A 20519-nucleotide genomic window follows, 5' to 3' on the forward strand; every position below is an offset into this window, starting at 1 on the left:
TGCGCCATCACTACCATCACTGCAGCTGACCTCATCAAAGCCGGACGACCCATGCTGACCTCATCAACACTGCGTGACCCCCTGTGACCTCATCAAAGCTGGACGCCCCATGGAGCCCTGAGGGCTGACGACAGGCCCTAAGAAAACACCCCATCCATTAGGGTGCCAAGAGCACTGTAAATGTGGAGTGTCAGCGCCAGCCATCTTCACTGTCATGCCCAATTCTCCAACCCCCCACCGAAGCTACTCTCCGGACAATGGAGCTGCTGAACCTCCAACCCTCCCAGCCACAATGTCCGCCCACATTGGCTGGCAGCAGTGACAGAAGGGGGTGCCGGATGGGGAGGCCTGCTGCAGGATGGGACGCTTATTGAGTGTTTGAGCGATGAGCCAGGTCATCACATCTACCCAACTCATCCATCATGCCCCACAAACAGACACAAATAAAAAGGACACATTCCTGCCTCCGCTCCCATTACCACATTCAAGCCCTCTCCAGCCTTTTCTCTCGTTCCCTCTCTCTATGCGAGCCAAGGTTTGGAGAAAAAAAAAAGAGGACCAGAGTTCAGGCTCGCCCTCGCTCCTGGAGGCCATGGGAGCGCCAGAAGAAAGCGCCAGGTGTTTTTTTGACTCTGACTCTTAGTATAAATTCCCATTTGGGCCAAATTGATGGGCAGCCAGAAGGACTGTATGGAGCAGGGAGGTGTGAAGGAGATGGGAGACAGTGGATGAGTAAAATGTTTTAGTAAAAATAAACAGAGAATGGAAGACATGTCAATTTACATTGTAGTCCTTTATTTCTTAGTTGATCCTCCCACAGTATTGAATTGAAATGCATAACAGTTACATCGTAGAAAGCATTAAAACAAAGTACCTCAACTTGCTGATTACTTTTTCAAATTGATTATAAACAAAACAACGACATAAACAAAGAAAAGAAATCTGGTCCCTCAAAACGGGAGAATAAATGAAAGTAATCTGTTATTTATCATAAATTTGGCACAAGGGATTAACATGAACCGAACGTCACACAAGCTTGCAGACAGCCGTAGAAAATGTCAGATACAGATCTTACCAGACCAATCATGCGTTTATGAAGAAATTATACCTGGCTTTTTTTTTTAATATCATTCTTTCTAATGTTTTTCATTTTTTACAATTCAATCATTAAATTGTCATAGAAAAAAAACCTAAGTAATATCTATTCATCGACCGGTTTCATTAGAAGAATAAGGAGTGAATTGTATGTTTAATACTATCCGGCACTCAAATGTAATCTACAAACCCCATTGAACTCTGGGATAGGCCCGGTGAGGAGTCTCCTCTTCACCTGGGCTAAGAGCAGTGCTATTCAGTAAACAAACTACAGTTTGCCAAGAAATAAATACAAATCTCAACATACAACAGCAAATAACAACAACAACACCAACAAAAAAATGAAAACAAAATCATGATTGTCTAAAAATGAAAGACACACAAACATGGAGTAGCTAACGACTAGCATTCAGGCTATTTAGTGGTATTGTTGGCTGACTAGGATGGATTCAAGGGTTTGAAAAAAAAGAAGACATATGCCCTTTACAGAACAACAATTAACTTCAGCACTGGCTACTTATTTCAGTTAAAAAAAAAATTGTGTTTTCTTCTCTTCCACTAAAAAGACAATCTATTTATATCCTTTCACAGATAGCGCAGGCGGGCAGGATGGAGTGCAGTGGAGAAGGGTTGGTAGACACTTGTGTACAGTGCTATGATTGTGCAGACACACGCAGCTATGAAAACGCAGATGGGAAACTGGCCTGATTTCAGTTTAACAATAACTTTTTTTTGTTTGTTCTTCAATGACTTCAGTGATATGAAAGCGCTGCTAGCTCTGTCCTTACATGGAGCGGTTCTCCTTTAAACTGAGGTTGCTAACCCCGCCCTTCATTTTTATCATCAAGTACGTGTATTTATGAGAAACACCTTGGATCTCTGGGGGTTAAAGGGAATTCTTGTAATATATTTTAAAGATAATTTTTTCAGATGAGCCAGGGCTCTGGCTCTAGGTGGAATCTGGCTATCTTAGAGACACAACCAAACTCACCTTCTCAGCATTAAATGTTTTCCCTGCATTCTATGTGCTGGGCAATAAATGCAGTCTAGAAATGAAACATCAGCACATCCATCTTCCATGTCCACCAGCTGCCTTTGCTGTGCAAAACATAGAAATTCAGCAGAATAAATACAGCTATTATTACTTATTATTATTTTCACCACAATGATCATCATTGCTATCATTCTGGTTGGTGTTAATGTCATTAAATTTTAAGGTCTCCGAGGGACATTTTGTTCTCTATCGGTTGAAGGTTTTTAGGGCTAGGGTTAGGCTGGGTTCTGCGTGGCCAGAGACCCTGCTTTGTGTGTGAGGCACTCCGCTCAGCAGTCAGTTGGGCCGTGGTTCTGCTCAGCAGTTACTCCGTGGATGATCAGGGGCCACCGCACGTGGCCCCTGAAATGGGCTCCCAGTGCCATAGGTCAGGTTTGGGGGGTCGAATGGTGAAAGGAAAGCGCAAAGGGGTGTCATCATACGTGGCTGAGAGACTGGATGGCACTGGATTCAGCAGCAGCCCGTGCCAAATTATGCCACATGGTGGCCGGGGTATGGGAAGCTGGGTGGAGAGAGTCCTTTTCAGCCAGAGACAGCATCATGGCGTATGCCTGAGGGAGAGGGAGACAAATTATATTTAACGGTCATCCTCAAATGCCAACATGTCTGTGCATCCTTAGGTAAACAGGTGTGCATGCAAGTAAACTGTCAATGTTCTTTTACCTGAGACTTAGATTTCCTAAAAAGTGGCTGTTTGACTGCATCAGTCAGAGAGGGGGATCCAAATGATGAGTCGTCCTCATCGCCATCACTCAGCTCGCTCTCCTCCAGCTTGCGCATCTCTGAAAAGTGACGAATATGATCCAAGGCTGAGTAGCCACTCTGGTCCTGCTCATCCTTAAACCTGAAGGTCAAGCATAAAAACATTAAAATAAGGCAATTTGATGGCACATCATAATTTACATAATGTCAAATTCTGTTTTATTTGCATCAAATTTACCTCCTAGGAGAGGCTTTGCAGTTGAGGTTCAAGTCGTTGGGTCCACTGAAGTCCATTTCGTCTTCTATGATGTCATCACTGAGGCTACTAGGAAGCACTTCGTCTTCCTGTTTCCCGGGGGTGTTGCTAGGCTCTTCCCCTTCTTCTTCATCGGCACCAATGTCCTCCGCATACTCATCTTCCAGGTCACGTGACCCATGGCTGGCCATCATTGGCTTCTCTTCTTCAAATGGACCTCCATTTAACCTGCAGACCAGGAAAATCGTTTAGATCAATACAGCTTGATAAAGTAGTATATTTTAAGGAGGAATACATTACAGTGACAGCTCCCTCATCACCATTTATGTTTAGGAAAGTAATCAAGAAACTAAGAAGTCTTGGTGCTTGGTAAATAAATGACGGAAGGAATAAGACACTGAATTAAATATATACAAAAAAATATACACATGTTTAGCACATACTGTGTACTGGCTGCAGTCTTTTGCTTCTTTTTTTTTAGTTTCCTTCAAATTCTTGAGAGAATTCTTTTTCTTTATAAACAAAAACAAGCATATGGGATAAAGAGCAGAGAGAGCTGGATCTGAAGCAGGACATGGCAGCTGAGATTGAGAGAGCCGGAATCCCGTTTATCATCGAGGCTCTGAAGCCCCTTTGGGCAGAGCAGCATTGGGTTGATCGTAGCAGCACTTAACTGGAGTGCTTCGCCCCTCTCATTGTTTATTTTCTCTACTATCTTGTATTCATCTAATAGGCAAAATATTTAGCTGACAGCCCCATTTGGTGGGAGAGTTATGAGAGTGTTGCCAACCTAGCTCATTCCTCTATTCCTGCGGAGGGAGAGAGGGCGAGTTATCCAAACTGCCTGAGTCTTAATCTGTCCCTCTGTCTCAGCGCCACAGGAAACCACCATTTGGTAAATCATCTGGAACCACATTTAGACTGATTCACTAATTACACTCTGGGACGTCTTTCGTCAGCCCCTAAAAATGCCCTTTCTGGCACAAAGGATTCAGAGGCGAGGACTGAGAACTGGACGCGCAGAAGTAGATAGATAGGAAACAAAACCCATCAAGCACATCACCACATAATTGTAGGGTGCTTATAAACAGGATACCTGCACAGGATTTGTTGAGAGATGCTTCTGAGCGTGCAGTGACTTTAGAGGAAGAGGAGAGAGGGAATTATTACAGATTACCCTTTAGCGCATCCAGTATCTACATTATCAGCAGCCGATAATATTGTGCTTTGGACAGCGCTCCCGCTGGGATGGAGAATTTGAGGCCGAAAGGTATTCGCGCTTGCAGGGCTGAAAAGACGGACTCGCCAAAAGAGAGAGCTAGAGCTCTGTGATTAAGAAAACAGATTCACTAATTACACTTTCAAAACGTGGTAATTTGCTGGGGATAAAGTATCTATCAGAAGTAGTCAGGAGCACAGCACTTTGAAAGGAAACACGGGCCGACCCTTTGACCCCACCCCCTCTACCCTCTTCCTGTAGGCAGACATGTTGGTTCCAGATGTGGTGGGCTAACTGCTGCACTCCCCCTCCTGCTTCTCTCCCCATCTCTCTGACGCTCTACCGCCCCGCTCCTGCTCTCACAGGCCTTTTGCACAATCATACACCAGTCTGCGAGATCTCTATCCGCACTCACAATCTGCCCAGTGATCACACCAACGTGAGGCACGTGAAAACAAACTCAGAGACCTGAGCAGACCTCTCAACTGCTATCCGACCTGATCACAGCTCCAAGAATTTATTTGCATAATGCTCAGACATAGTTGCATGCACACAGATATCTGTCCGTACGTGTGGCCGAAAAGCAAGTGACATAAGGAGCTCCTGCTGTTTCCAAAACCTGCCATTACCTTAAATGTCATTACAGGTGATTGCGCTTTACTCCAGACCTCTGAGCATGATGTTATTATTACCAAGGGCTGACTGTGTGGTATCAAAGTGCAAGGTTAAAATGGACTGATAGCAGCTGACCCATTATTTATCACTATTCAAGCCTGGATAGTCTTTTCAAAGTCCAACAATCCTGATGTAGACACAATCAATGGTTGTAATGATGGGTACATAAAACTCACCCTTCCTCAGAGGGGTCCGGTGATATCTGGTTCTGGCCTGTGTTGCTGATGAAATTTCTTATTTCATTAAAATAAGAGTCTTCTTTGTCATCCAATATGGCGCTGCCACCTTCCAGTTCAGACTGTGGGGACGACATTGCAGTGCCTGCGGAAAGAAAAAATGAGTATTGCAAATATGCATTTTGAAGTGATGGCTTTGTGTCCATTAAAACACACATTTTCATAGTTTATAAAATGATGTTGAGAACTTGTCATTCTGTATCTGCTAGTTGGGATGCTTCAATGGATTTATAATGAGTACAATATTCATATCCAATATCTTGCTAGTGATGTAATCGTGGTCCCATTACATCATAGGGAGAAAACTGTCTTGTGCATCAAGTTCAACACATTTCAGTGGAATTCTCTGTGACATATTTAGTATCTTTGGAAACCTTGAGTTCTTGACTACAATTAAAATAAAATTAAATCATGTGAGGTTTGACAATGCTTGGCCACACAAAAGGCGTTTTTAATGTTGGACCTACCAAAGTGTCTTTGAGGTTTAAGTAACAAACGTATTATTATTTTACCTACTGTATGATGAAACTACTTTACTGCTTATCAGCTTGCAGTCTACTATCTTTGTGTTGTGGGTTGGGAGAAAAGCTTGGCAGATAATTGATTTTGCGTTTGATAGAGTGAACATTGTGTCTGATTAAGTAAAAACCTCCTACAGTATGAGGACTGTTGCTTTCAGCTGTTGGCAAGGTGTCACTGCTTGTTCTGCAGATTTAGCAGTCAGAGTGATGCAACCTATCAAACCCATAAGCTGTGCTGCTGACTAAAGCAGCTCATTCAGAAAAAAAATATTTTGTGCTGTTGCTGAGAAAGATTTATGTATTCTAATTTGTCAACTTCTAAAACTGTTTCCAATCATGAGTACTGTACTTTAAAAAAAAATAAGATTCAGTAGAAGGATTTATAAAGACAATGCAATACTACGCAACAAATCAGCAAAGTAGATCTCATTTTCTCTGATGAAATATGGAAAGAGGAAAAAAAAAATTTGTATTATTTAATAATCTTTCCACAATCTACAAAACCAGAAATGTATGCTCAAGATTTCTCACCAGACAGGTTCCCATTCTCGTGCTTCTTGAGGTGACGGTCCAGGTTGGTCTGCTGACCGAAGCAACGGTCGCACAAGTGGCACTTGAAGGGCTTTTCCTTGTTGTGGATGTTGCGAATGTGACGTTGCAGGTTGGAGGAGATGCTGAAGGAGCGGTCGCAGTATTTACACCTGTAGGAAAAGTGGAGGCCTTTCACTTAAAACTGTTATGAAATGACAAAATAGCAAAATACACAAGCTGCCACAAGCTGTCACAAGTAAAACTTTACTGCATAATATATCAGGAGCCCGTAGTTTGTTCTGTGGGAAACATAATGGGAACACACACACACACACAGGCAGTCCCAGCAGTCCCACAGTCCCGAACATGATGGAGGAGCTTGTTTAAGGTGAAACAGCGCTGCCTCTTATCTCGAGCCAGCGCAATAAAATTGCATTCTTCCCTCACAAAATAAGCACGCAACAGATTTGATTCTAGCCCTGCAAAATTAGAGCCTCTTGCCAAGTTTCTTCATGCAAAATTATACGAGAAGATTACATCTTTTCTTCGGGTGGAATTAGCTTGCTCGATTGGCTGTCCCTCAGGAACCCCCCGGTTATCTCCACAAAAAAAATTACAATAAACAGTGGTGATCTTTAATGGCATGCCAGCGTGTGGAGTGCAGGCTATCAGGCTGGGGCAGTAGAGGCCTGCGTCTGTCTTTCTCTCTCCCCTGTGGTCAGCAGGCCTCCTGCAAGCTTTGGGCCAACATTCCATTACCTTAGTAACTACAAAGCAGAGCAGTGCTAGCCAGCGCTTACTCATTATCCAAATGTAGTAAATGTGCAAGATTCATTTTTACATGTGTACTGAACTGCTGCTGCATTGTTACTTCTACCTCAGCAGCACCTGGAATAAGAGAGAGAGGGCAGGGAGACTTTTATTACCAACATTTCCCATGAAGCTAAACGCTGAGGAACTCTGCCTGCATCCTTTGTCTTATTTGCCAACTAAACTATAATTCCAGAAAAAAAAGAGCTTAATCTTGTGATAATCTTTTTGGTTGGCAAAAAGCCTCACTTGGTGTAGCCAGTGGGCTTGCAGATCACTTTGAGTCTGGCCTCATACGCACAAGAGAAATGACTACAGCTGCAGGGCTTGGACATCTGCCCGCTATCCTCATCACCCCAATTCTTCACCAAACTTCCTCCTCTCAGCTCTGCTCTTTTACCAGCCCTAAGACCCCCCCGACCCACCCAACCCCATCCTTTGTCTCTGTCACCCTGGCGACAAATACCATTTTTCATCAGGCAATTTATTTAGCAGCAGGTTAATTATACCAGGCTTTTAAGTCATAAGAAAACACACGTAAACTCTCTTCTAACTGTAGACAAGAATTCCCTGGGAAAACATCCATGAGCTGTTAACAAATGAGCAGCATCTCTCCGTCTGCTTGAGAATACCTTGTGCAAGCATGGTTCCTGCTCTTACTCATATTTGTTAGGAGAGAGGAACAAGTAATTATTCACTGGGGAGTTAATGTGCTATTGTGCTATGATTGTATGATGATTTTCCTTTATAACATTGTATGGTGTGTGTTCTTAGAGTATATATGGAGGGATGGGGGCAAAATGCAAGAAAGGAGGATGAAAATTAGCTGACATGTTGCTGTTGGATCGTTTCATCCCTTATAACAACTCAAATCAAATCCAAACACCCACACACACTCCTTCCACACATATACACGCACAGACAGCTCCAAGAGACAGTACATGTGTGTATGTAAAATAGTCTTACCTATACGGTTGCTCTCCTGTATGAGTCCTGAGGTGGCGGGTCAGGTTAGCAGAGCGTGGGAATATTTTCCCACAATATCTATAAAGTAATAAAAAATGCATGGTTTACCCATACCTATATTAAAAACCACAATAACATGAACTCTTACTGTGACTACTGTAACAAAAGGAGAATAAAAAAATTCCAATAACAATAACAACACTATTTGCCATAGAGGAATGTTAATTTATGACCAACATGAAAGCTCAAAATTAAAATATTACATGTCGTACACCAGTTGTCGTAGTTACCTGCAAGTGTAGCGCTCCTTGCCCTTGCGCAGCAGAGTCTCTGGAAGTGCAGACGGTGGGGCTCTGAAGTCGAACATGGAGGGGACGGAGCGCAGCAGGTCACCAGACTCTGGCTTCAGGGAGCCAAACGTCTCCAGCTTCTCTGCCATGTTCTCGATGGCGGACATCTGAGGACACAGAGGAGAGGAACGGAGGGAGGGGTTAGCGTGGCGCTTACAAACACAATGAATGCTCATTTTAGCATTGCAAGTGCAACATGCAAAGCAAATAAACTAATGTATGATTTTTTTAATCCGTTTTGAAAGCGGCTTTATATATAATCATGTCTCAAAAACAATCTGATTTGCATCAGAAACAAATAAAATATGTGTGAGATTTCATTTTTTTTTCTGATAAGCAAAAAGATATTTTCTCAGCCTAGATAGTACAGATAGCCATGTAGTTATACTGCAGGATGTGGTTGAATACTTTTTTTAGTAATAATAATTTAGACCAATATACTGTACTAGTAAGGGGAGACTGAAAGAATTACAGCAACCATACATGTCTACATTAGCTGTAAATGTCTTAATATCAAGTTAAAATGCCAAATATTTGATAAATTTGATTCTTCTCTACTGTTAAATGCTTCTCAGTGAATATATAATTTTCTGGAAAGATTCCTTTTATATTTGTGATTTGTTTGATTGGCGAGCCATGTTTACAGGTTTATCAGGTAAAACTAAGTGAAACAGATATTGGGGGCATTCTTATTATGACGTTCATCAATTATTTATGAATCACAAGGTTAAATCCCTGGTAGAGTATCTGTACATGGCAAATACATTTGATACTGATTCATAACTTTGTAGATAGTGTCACACACACACACATACACACACACACACACACACACACACACACACACACACACACACACACACACACACACACACACACACACAGGATTAAGGACTGCAGCCAATCTACTAATGAAGCTGAACATTTACTTTCATCAGGTTTTCTCAGAGGAGATATGTGGACTTGTCACTTGGTGTGTGTGTGTGTACATGAACAAGAAACTATGTGCTGCATGGTGGCCGTAGTTGATTAATTGCCATCAATGTGTGTGAAACAGAAAATATATGTTTGTGTGTGAGAGAGAAGAATGTATTTGTAACCTATTTGTATTTGTGAGAGTGTGTAAAATGTGTGCTTAAAGGCATGTGCGTAGTATGTGAGTGTGATCGTAGGCGCTTAGTGTGTATCTGTGTGTTGTCATATACATGTCCGTATGTGTGTGTTTGTGTGTGTGTGTGTGTTCGTGGCAGAGGAGTGATTCATGTCCACTGCTGGGCTGTAAACTATTCTGTGCACAATGCAGGCAGACAGCACATTCGTCAATATGAAAGATGTTGACATTACTGATCAAGAGCCAGACACGGGTAATAATGATATCGCTGGGCTGAGAGGGGCGGGATGGGGTAGGAGCGGGGGCTGGAGGGGGAGTGAAGGGAGAACTAGAGGGAGGGGCGGGGGTGAGGGGGTCCCAGTAGGCCGCAGGGCCTGTCAGCCCATCTCACACACACACACATGCACGCAAGCATGCACGCGCGCACACACACACACACGCACGCACGCATGCACACACACACGCAAACACAGAAGTCCCCCCTCCCTTTTTTTTTTAAAGGGGCCACACAAATTTGCATTATTTTGCGTGTATTGAATTTTCAGCCTGTTTCTTATTCTTATTTCCATATGGAAACAAATCAATGGTGATTCGGGTCCTCCACCAGAGCCCTGCTCCCACTCTGACATTTCATCTCCTGCTCTCACCCCCTGTCACTCTCAGGCTACACGCCAAGATAGAGCAGACCAAGGGAAAAGAACCGGAGAAGAAGCATGATGAAGGACTACGATAGTGGAGAAGAATGGGAAGGGAGAGGAAACAAAAAGAAAGAAAGAAAGAAAGAATGAATGAATGAATGAAAGAAACAGGGCCCGGAGAGAGAAGGGCTGATGGATGATGGTGTAGCCTGGTGTTGGGAGCGGCTGATTAGGAGTGACGGCCGAGTGTAAAGTTCCTGCCGCAGCCGTCGACGTGCCCACTGAGGGAGGATGTGGAGTGTCAGGTCCGTTTGATTATGAATATGCCAATGCTGCATGCCATGAATAAAAGGCAAGAGGAAGAACAGACCCAGCGAGAAAGAGAGAAGAGATACAGAGAGAAAGATAGAAAGGAGGGCGATGGATTGAAAGATAAGGGGTTGTGGACAAGAGGGAGGTGAAATGCTTTCAGATTTCTTATGAATGTGCACGGTGTAATTTATTGGGCTCTTTTAAGGCAGCAGAGTGAATTCTTAGTTGGTCTGCTTTGCTCAACAAGAACCCATAACTCTCGGGAACATTAGGTCCCCTAAAGCTGTCGGCAGTATCAAGTCTGTCCGATAAGACACTTTTCAGAGCCAAAACTATTCTGTCCCGGCTCCCTCTCCTGGGGAATTCTGATCACCACATCCACCCACTCATGCTGCTGCACTACATTACGGGTTTAATCTCACACCTTTGGTCAACCTTTGCCTTTGGATCCTAGAAATTATGGCATAGTCATTGTAATAAAAAAATATATATAAATATATATATATATATAAACATATATAAAGGCATATATACTAGGCACTTTTCATTGGAATAGTGCTATGGCAAATGCATGTATGTTTTCTAAAAAGAGTATCCTGCAGGTTTTAAGATATTAACAATTCAACTTTGTACATGATATCAAATTAATATTTTCAAATTAATATTTTCCAGTTCAGGAGACATTTTTGAAATCATTGTTTCATGGCCCAAACTGGTGGAAACAGAACATTTTATGCTTTGGCAGAGTCTTTGGCAGGGTCAAATGCTTTTTTTGTCGTCATACAGTAAATTATTTACACCCAAACCCATGGTTTAGATGTATTTGTGATTAAAAGTAGTAGTATCGGTCTGTCAAAAATTACACTTTAAAAACCCTCGTCCATTGAGCGTTTTTATGGATGGTGAGCAAGGTTCATTAGGCCACCGTTTGACAATAATGTGTGTGTGAAATGTTCAACTTAAAGAACAAGAGGATAAATGGCTCCACATTTAGCTCTAAAGTGATTTTTCAAAGGTTTTATAACCCCCCTACTTTGTATATGAGAACCCCCCCGCCCCCAACCCACACACACACATGCACCTCACAGAACCCCCTTGTCCGTCCCCCCCGGGCAGTATGTGTGTGTCTGTGAACTTGCTTGTTGCTGTAGCGTCGCTCTGGGACCAGCAGTTGATTGGCTATCTTCAGATGTCAGTGATGTTGTGAGGGCCTTAATTAGTGAGATGCATTCTCAATTGTTGATCTTTATCGGGAACCAGATGTTTGGAGGGAGGAACTAACCCCCGAGTCCCACTGCCAGTCCCAAAGAGACTGTTACCCCTGCGCTGATGCAAAGCAGCCCCCTACACACCACCCGCCGTCCCAACTCATCCCCCCCCCATGCCCATTTGCAAGAGCCATGCTTTATTCTCCAAATAAGCAAACATATATTCAGAGCTGCTAAATGGACCTGGAGTAGCTTGGCTGGAAATCCCCGCTTGAAACCCTTCATGTGAATCAGAAAGGAGATATGTCTAGATGTTAACCCTCAAGGGGAATTACTACAAGATAATAAAATATTATGTACAATATAAACATTGAGATGAAATTTCTTTATTTAAGAAAGTAGTTCTATGGCCAGAAACAGACAGACAAGTCCAGTAATTGCATGATGGTGATGGGCTAAAGCCATGCGAATGCCGGGTGATGTCAGTTGTAAACTGATCTGCAGCCCATGCATTAATTCGGAGAAGAGGTCTGTTTGGTAGAGATAGACACATGGCAGTATTGTAGGTTAAAGAGGAACTTACCCAAGTTCTCTGATCTGGCAAACGAAACTGAGGGGCGGAACAGAAGGAAAAAAGACAGCAGTCAGAACCAGGAAGTGGCGCAGGAATCAACAGTTTTAGATTGGACACAGATGGGCGCAGAGGGAATGATGGATCCCGATGTGATTAACTTTAAATGAGCAATGAGCTGCCTATCTGCAAAGTTATGGTGCTGGAATTATAGGAGGCTCTAATAGTTCCCAACACTTCCTGGTGTTCAATAAGCTCATTATAGCAGGCCACAAATACAATGCCAGCATGTAATCTAAGCCAGTATTGCTTAGCAGTAAAATATCTTGCCAGGAAATAAAAAAAAACGGAATCACTAAAGGTTGAAAAAAAAAAGTTCCAGTCCCCTCAACTTTGCAACCTATTTTTTTTTATATATGGCTCAAGAGTGAGTCAGGTGACTGAAAACAACCCCCCCTTGAAAAGTATACAGAAGGGCCCCTCGGCCTGTCTGGGCTAGACCTACCCGGGTCTGGTGTTTCTGGGAATGATTTGTGTGTCCAGACATCATAAAGTCATAAAGATGGCCTAAGCACTCTGTTAGTGTTTCTACTGATAGGACACCTCATTAAGGCGTGTGGGACGGCCATGTGGCTGCTGCAGGCTGAGCACATGCAGCAGTCTGGACAGGGGACATAAATCAGACAAATGAAACAGCCTGTAAAAACCAGACCTGAAACGGCCAGAAAAGAGGAGAAAAAAAATCTAATGCCTGAGAAAGTGGTGTTTTCACTTTCCGATGGGCCGTTCTCACCCACGGCGGAAGATTAAACAAATGAATGTCAATTCAACACGATGTAGACACACGTACGCATACGCTCGTATCCATGCGGACACACACACACACACACACACACACACACACACACAGTATGGAGTCTGACACTGGAAATAATGGCAGAGGGAACCCGGGGGCAGAAATCATTTCTTTAAGAGCATATCATTTTTTATATGTAATCAAAGACATGTTATGGGAAGACATGTCAGAGTGTGCCCTTTCTCTCTGCGACATCTGTTTTAGATAGCCAACAACGGGCTTAACAGGCAGTAGTTTGGATAAGGCTGGAGCCACATACTAATCCCCATTAATCCGGTTTGGTCAGCCTGGGACAATCATTCTGAATTAGAATTCCTTATACAAAGAGTCATAAAAATATCTTAACTGTTTTAACGCCATGTTGCTGTCACATCTGTAGCTATGGGAACCTATGTAACATTGAACCCGTAACAGTGAAGTTGCCATGGTTACATGACAAGAGACATCACATTGCAGGATTGACCAAGAGCTAAGCGGACAAATTAGGGGTGTTGTTGCCTATTTAATCAATCTAGGCTCAATAAAGGCATCTAAGGGCAACTTTAAACTAAAAAAGCATAACATAACAGTCAATAGGTAAACATGTATGGTTGGACTGGTGAGAATATGAGATTTAGTCCAAATAAGGTGTGAGCCATTTTATTGTCTTCCTTCTACATGTCCTAGGTTGTCCCAGTTCCCGCTGAAGCCACAGTCAGAACCTACCTGTGGATGGAAGAGGAAGCCCGGAGCTGGCCGCATGTACTTGTCTTTCAGAGTCTCAAACGGGTCGCTCATTCTCCTCTTCTCAACCCTGCTAATAATAGATTTCTCTTAACGCGTGTACAGAAGCAAATTATGGTACACTTACATTCATTATTTCAAAAATAATACAATTAACAAATACATGACAGTAAATCACACCAGAAGAGTTTCTTCACACTCTTGCATAATACAATGTGTAACAACAGTGAAGTTTGTTGTGGTGTCTACACATGATGTAAAACTGCAGTAGTGACTTGAATTGTGGTTATGTAAGCTACTGGGAATAACAATACCTGTAGATGGGGTCCATGAAGAAAGGGGTGGGCCTGGCATGTTGTAAAGAGGTGTCAGCTTTTGGGATCTCCACCACTGCCTTCTCTTCCTCATACCCCAGGTTATTCTTCGTCTCTTCCTCTCTTGGATTGCCTCCACGGCCCCTAGTGCCCAGGCTCAAGTCTAGTGGCTGATCCTGACCAATGGAGTGGGAGGCCCCTGGCTTGGAGGCGGCAAATGTGGCAGACTTCTCCTCCTTCTGCTTAGTAGTGAGGTCAAATGGTGACTCGGATGAAGATTTGCCCTGGGCCTTCTTGCAGTCATCTGCCTGAGACTGCGACTCGCCCTTCAGGCCTGGAGGTCTGAGGTTCCTGTCCGGAAAAGGGTAAACTGGAGGAGAGAAAGCTGGGAAGAAAGGCAGGGGGAACATGGAGGGGTAAGACAGGGATCCGACCTTCTTGTCCTGCAGGCCAGCCAGCCCCGTGGAGCCAAAGTACTTCTCAGCAATGGAGGCAATGGCCTTAATAGAGTCATTCACAGCCCCTGTAACGGCTGTGTGCTCGTCCAGCGAGGATGGGATGAGGGAAGGGCCTGGAAAGTCTTTAGCAGCACTGCTGCCTGTCAGGCTGGGGTTCTGGGGCCCTCCTTCACTGGCCTTCCTCTTGGGGCCTTTGCCATTTTCTCGAGAAGCCCCCCTCTCCCTCTCACTGTCCATGTCACTCTCCATCTCGGAGCATGATGTGCTTTCCAGATCACTTCCACTAGGCGTGCTGACATCGTCCAGGTCGCTGCTCTCGGACTGGTCACTCTGCTTGTTCCGCTGCTTTGTGGAGGACGAGGAGCTCTGGGTGTGGAGCTCGGAACATGGCATCTGGTTTCCAGGTGCACCACTGTCTTTACGGAGAGCCTTAAGGAGCTCTCGGGACTCCTGAAGTCCGGGGCTTGGAGGCAGCAGTGGACTCTTACTCAGCTCTGCACCAGGCCTAGCAAGAGGTGCATGGGCTGGTTGTCTGACAGGAGAGGTGGCAGGAATGAGCGGTGGCCGGTGGTAGAGTCCAGAGGGGAAGAGGCCAGGGAAGCTGAAGGGAAATGCTGGAGCAGCAGGAAAGGTAAGCCCGCCGTGGTGGCGACTAGCCCCAAAGTAATCAGCAAGCCCAGCACCGGTGTGGCCCATCGCCAGAGCCGATTTGTCCAAGCCAGGGCCGCCAGGGAGTGGCATACCCTGGGCAAACAATCCCCCTGCTGTGAAATGGTTTTTCCCTTCACAGAAGCGACGGTGCTTGTTGAGGGACGATGTGGTGCTGAACATTTGTCCACAGTCCTTGCACTTGATCTGTGTGCGGCAGTCAGCATGCATGCGTTTGTGGCGGCACAGGTTAGAGAACTGAGTGTAGGACTTGTGGCATACCTCGCCTGCAGGGACACAGAGACAGACATAGAACGTATCAGTACACACCGACCCCCCACCCACACCCACACCCACCCACACCCACACACACACACACACACACACAGAAAATTACATCACATGACATGACATCTCTAGTTAAAAAGCTTCAGGCTGGCTGAGGCAAAGGCGGAGGAGGTACAGTATGAATGCTATGCTTGTGTTCCCATCAATACTCTGATAACAGTTTTCCAGCAAAATAAGGAGGAGAGGTGTGTCCAGATCCTGGCATTGTAAGGGAATCTGTTTAGTTGACGGTGTGAGTCATTTGCTGCCACTCATCACCTGCACATCAAACTAAATTCCCAGGCATCTCCAGGCCCATTGTCCTCCCAGGGACGCTCCCAGGGAGTCCATAAACAATCACACACAGACACACACACATGAACATGCAGGCACATTCACAAAATATTCACATAACACAGAAATACAGATACACACACACACATTCTCAGCCGCATGCAGTACAATGGCTCTATTTTAAGTTTGTGAAGGAAGCAGAGTTGAATGAATCCTATCCTGCAGTCCGGTTCCCAGGGACAGGTCTCACGTCCTCTACTGCCCCTCTTCCCCCTCCGGGCCTCTCTGTCACTCCCTCACCTTGTCCCCATTGCTGGGTCCCTGTCGTCCTGCGCTAAGTGACCTTCCCACAGTTAAGCCGTTTGCCTGTCTGTCCCTCTGTATGACCCTGGATGACATACAGTGGCAACACCCGGTCCTAAGACAAAACTTAAATGTAGGCATTATCTATTGCCATTATGAGTCTGTCAACATTATCTACTACCAATGGATGATAAGTTTTAATTGACAAAGTACTAGTAGCCAAGTACTTGTTTTTTTCCCATGTTCTTTTCTCTTGCCATTCTAATAGAAGAATGGATGCAGTTTCTGAAAGGGGGGCTATGTTCTAGTTTGTTGGCCCCTACCTAAACTATAATATTTTTCAGATCAGCTACACTACAGATGATGTTTCAATAGACCTTTGATCATCCGACAATATCAGAAAGCTGTTAGAAGCAGCTCTGGATGATTGATTTTGCTCACATTGTTATGAGATCTTCAAAACGAGGATAAGGAAGTAGTTAGGCCCACACTGTGATTACACATCTGCATACTTTGGATGCCTTCCAGCCACAAGGTGCACAATACGCAATTTAAGTAGATGGAGAGGAAGAATGGGAAGAAGTATTGTTGATAGATTTAAATAAACAGCCCAGAGGAACGCCAAATGGCAATGCTCGAGCCAAGAGTGAAAGAAATCTTATGGAAAAAAAAGTCTAATTTTAATGAAGAAACCCAGAAAACTAACTTGAAATGAATTGCATTTGTGGCTTGGCTTTGGCTGACACAATCAGGGTAAAAAGGTAGTTGAAAACATTTTGAAAACATCTGGGAGAAACAAAACAAAGAGTGCCTGATTTCTTTCATTTGGTCATTTCCTCTCTGTAAGCTGTGCATGTGTCTTGCAACACAGATGAAAAGATTAGTGAAATGAAATTTCAATTGATTAAAACTATTCAGTTTGACCTGAGGCTGTAGACATTTACAGTGAGGTAGGTATTATGTCTAAAAAAAACTTAAATTATTTTTTTTGTTAAATAAAAGGTTGTATTATCGACAGAATGGATTAATTACTTCTAATAGTCAACAAGTAGTTATTAAACATGTCTTCTCTATGTGTGTGTGTATGGAGTAGCTGCTTATACAGCTCTCTCTTTGTGTGTGCTTTTGCAAGTATAGCCACATGGCCTGAGCAAACTACAAGAAAAGAGCCCTGCACCATGAATCATGTAGTGACATTTACAGACTAACAACACAATTCACTACGCGCGTACATTCGTCAGCTCTTAATAAACTGAAATAAAATGTCATAAACACATTCCTGAGAAGACAGCAGTGGTAAAGTGGTAGCTAGCTCATTGTCAAATGAATAACCTGAAGGTCTGAGTGCTTCACTTTCAAACAGTAGAGAAGCTTTGATACACACACCCTTGTCACATCGCGTGCGCTAATATACAAACAGAATCACGTGGGCACACAGAACTCACTCAAACAAACACTTCGGACACACACATGGTCTCTCCCAGGCAGAAGCCATGTTTGATACTGCTCTGCTTTTTTTACACAGCCATTAGTTGTTTTTTAACTTGCATATTTTCTGCTGATTACAGCAAATGGACTCCTATTCGGAGGGAGCCCAGGGAAGAGGGCTGTACATGTGGTTGCTATTTGTGAGGAATGGTGCATGTGGCGGAGGAAGAGAGGAGAAGAGAGTGGAGTCAGAGGTCTTAAGTGGAGATGCAGTCACTCTGGCCTATGTATTTATGTGTGTGATCGTGTTAATGTGTGTTTGTTTGAGCAGGAGAAAGCCTTGTGTGTTGACCTTGTGTGTGTATGTGTGTGTGTGTGTGTGTGTGTGTGTGTGTGTGTGTTTGTGTTTGGGTCGGTGTGAAGGATCAGTGAAAGAGAGACGAGGCAAAGGGTGAAGGTCATAATGCTTTAGGGGAAGGAGATCAGATATGTGGTGGGAGGTGGTGGAAATGTGAAAGGTCACAATGTGTTTGGGTCTTGAAGGAGTTAGCGTTTACTGAGGAGTGGAGAAAAAAGTGTGTGAGAGAGAAAGCAACGATAGCTGTGGCGTCAACAGCAGGTGAGGCCGGGTCACTGTGAGAGCCAACAGTAAGGTTAGAGTCAAATTACATGCTAGTTTAAAAGCTGTTATCACTATATTAGCACTGTGTGGGAGTGCTGATGCAGATAAAACTGCATCACTCTCATCTTAAAAAAACTAATCATACTGCCACTCTAAACACAGCTTCTATATAATCCCATGGGTGATTCCTGAAGAACATGTACATGACTCTTGAGAAGAAACTGAGGAAGAATAAAAATGTAGTTTTGCAATAACATCACAGTTGTTCAATCAAGTGACAAGCATAGTGTACTTATTAATATTATTATTTTCATTATTATTATTATAACGTACTGAGGAGACTTACATAGGTAGGGTCTTAGTGACTTACACATGAAGGGCTTGACACTGCTGTGGATGTGCTTATGCTGCTTGAGGCCTGAAGACGTTGCGAACGTCTTGCCGCAGTCAGAGCAGGCGTGGGCCCGCGCCCCAACGTGCTGCGAGCGAATATGCCTCTGCAGGTTACTGGGGTCTGTGAACACCTGCTGGGGGAAGGAACCACACAAACACACAGGGGAGTTACTATCTGCTTCTACGAACAAGAGAGTAATACAAATCTCCAATAAAGAAAAAGCAGACACTTGGACGAACGCTGCTCATTCATTCAAAATCCCCTCCAAGAGTCATCACTCTACCTTTGAGCAGTTTTCACATTCATAGTGCTTGCCACTGTCATGCGACATCTGATGTCGGATTAGGTTTGATTTCCAGTTGAAGGCCTTGGGACACTGGTCACACTTGTATTCCCTATCCTCAGAGTGGGACAGAGTGTGGGCCTCTAGACTGCAGGAAACACACAACGTAGAACAACAACAAGGATTTAGATATTTGTTTTGTGTCATATGGGTGTCTGACAACTCCAGCTCTACATCTATATTTTTCGTGATGAAAATAGGAAAAAGCTCTCCATAATATACTATGTGTTCTGAGTGATATTTACCTCTGGACATCAGGGAAGACCTGGTCACACTCCTTACACTCATGTAGCCCATGAGACATGTGAAGGGGTCGCATGTCTTGAGGTTCCTGGGCCTGCAGGCCACTGTCCCCACCTAGTTAAAAAAAATCAAAAAAATTAAAAAAGGGAGTTTAAATTGATGAATAAAAACAGTCCAATGTTATGGTATAGGGTTAATCCACAATTTGTATATCAACATTTTTTTCAAAATTCAAACAGCCAAGGACTGCAGGTTAACTTTAAATGTAAACTCTGTGCAGTGTTGAGGTTTGTTTGCAGTCTGCCACCTATTTAATTACATAGATCATATGGGGAATATATTATGACCTGCATTGCCGCAGGCCCTGGTCAATTACTGAGGCTGTGGTCCAGTCTCGTACAAAACAGAGAAACAGAACCCTTACATCATTTATCTCGTATTCTCCCCATTCGGCTACACATCCTTCTCGTCACTCTTCAGTACTGGCTGTTTACAATAGCCCACCTATTTAAAAACAAAAGTCAAACCTGTGTTAAGGAAGGAGGAGGGAGGCATCCCACAAGGCTGCTTCTGGTGGTCCAGCAGCTGGTTGCGGGACTCAAAGTACTCGTCACAGTCCTCACAGCGGTACTGCCTCTCCTCTGCATTACGAGAGAGAGAAACATTAGCATATCATGCATGTAATAAGGTGTATGTGTTGTTCAGCTCTTTTTGCAACGGACAGAAATGTGTATGTGTATGTGTGTGTGTGTGTATGTGTGTGTATATGTGCTGTGCATACCGTGAATATCAGGGGCCATGGTGTCACATGAATACTCCTCAGCCTTCATGAAAAGTAGCAGCTCTTCACCCGGAAAAATCTCACTGGTGACTTTGTAGAAGATCTGCAACACACACACAAGGGGATTATGACTCTCTTTTATATCACAGCTTAATTACAAAGGCCAAACTAAACTGTATGGATCAACACAGTTTTGATGTGCTGAATTTGCCATTTTTTGGTGTCCTCTTAAGACTTTGCAGCAGTTTTTTTTTCTCGTTTTTTTTATCGACCATTACTGCATTGCAATGTAGGCGAAGCTACCCAATTTTGAAAGCAGCATGTCACTTTGAGATGCTCTTGGTACTGTAAATACATACACACACACACACACACACACACATGCAAATTTGCTACACAAAGCTTGTCACATTCGTACCACCACACACAGAGACGTATACATGGAAATACACACCCTCATTAGCTTGTAATTTACCATCATGTAAGACATCCATCTTCATGAAAACAAAATGAAAGCACAAATCCTACTG

General features: G+C 43.7%; 1 protein-coding gene across 12 annotated transcripts; it reads right to left on the reverse strand.

Annotated features, from left to right (window-relative positions):
• Positions 1–774: 774 nt before the first annotated feature.
• mecom (MDS1 and EVI1 complex locus) lies at positions 775–20089 on the reverse strand. Of its 12 annotated transcripts, none has more exons than XM_034866092.1 (15): positions 19990–20089; positions 19736–19849; positions 19211–19322; positions 18906–19053; positions 18599–18752; positions 14149–15541; positions 13817–13904; positions 12268–12294; positions 8356–8522; positions 8066–8143; positions 6290–6459; positions 5178–5322; positions 3090–3335; positions 2813–2993; positions 775–2700 (listed from the first exon to the last, which is right to left on the reverse strand). In XM_034866092.1, the coding sequence occupies exons 1-15, from the start codon at positions 20036–20038 to the stop codon at positions 2566–2568; spliced, it is 3207 nt and encodes a 1068-aa protein (XP_034721983.1). In that variant the 5' UTR covers positions 20039–20089; the 3' UTR covers positions 775–2565. The 12 variants fall into 12 exon arrangements, with proteins under 12 accessions (XP_034721983.1, XP_034721962.1, XP_034721953.1 ...); XM_034866071.1 differs by having other exon boundaries at positions 13817–13907; XM_034866062.1 differs by having other exon boundaries at positions 13817–13907; positions 18575–18752.
• Positions 20090–20519: the final 430 nt, after the last annotated feature.

This window comes from Etheostoma cragini, chromosome 3 (genome assembly GCF_013103735.1).
Source record: "Etheostoma cragini isolate CJK2018 chromosome 3, CSU_Ecrag_1.0, whole genome shotgun sequence".
Lineage (NCBI taxonomy): Eukaryota > Metazoa > Chordata > Actinopteri > Perciformes > Percidae > Etheostoma > Etheostoma cragini.

Excerpts from the sequence above, each read along its gene's own strand:
- mecom (XM_034866057.1), bottom strand. The coding sequence starts at position 20,038 with ATGAAGGCTGAGGAGTATTCATGTGACACCATGGCCCCTGATATTCAC. Across the intron at positions 19,054-19,210 it reads GTCTTCCCTGATGTCCAGAG|TCTAGAGGCCCACACTCTGT; the intron begins GTAAATATCACT and ends TGTTTCCTGCAG. Across the intron at positions 13,908-14,148 it reads TTCATGGACCCCATCTACAG|CAGGGTTGAGAAGAGGAGAA; the intron begins GTATTGTTATTC and ends ATCTATTATTAG.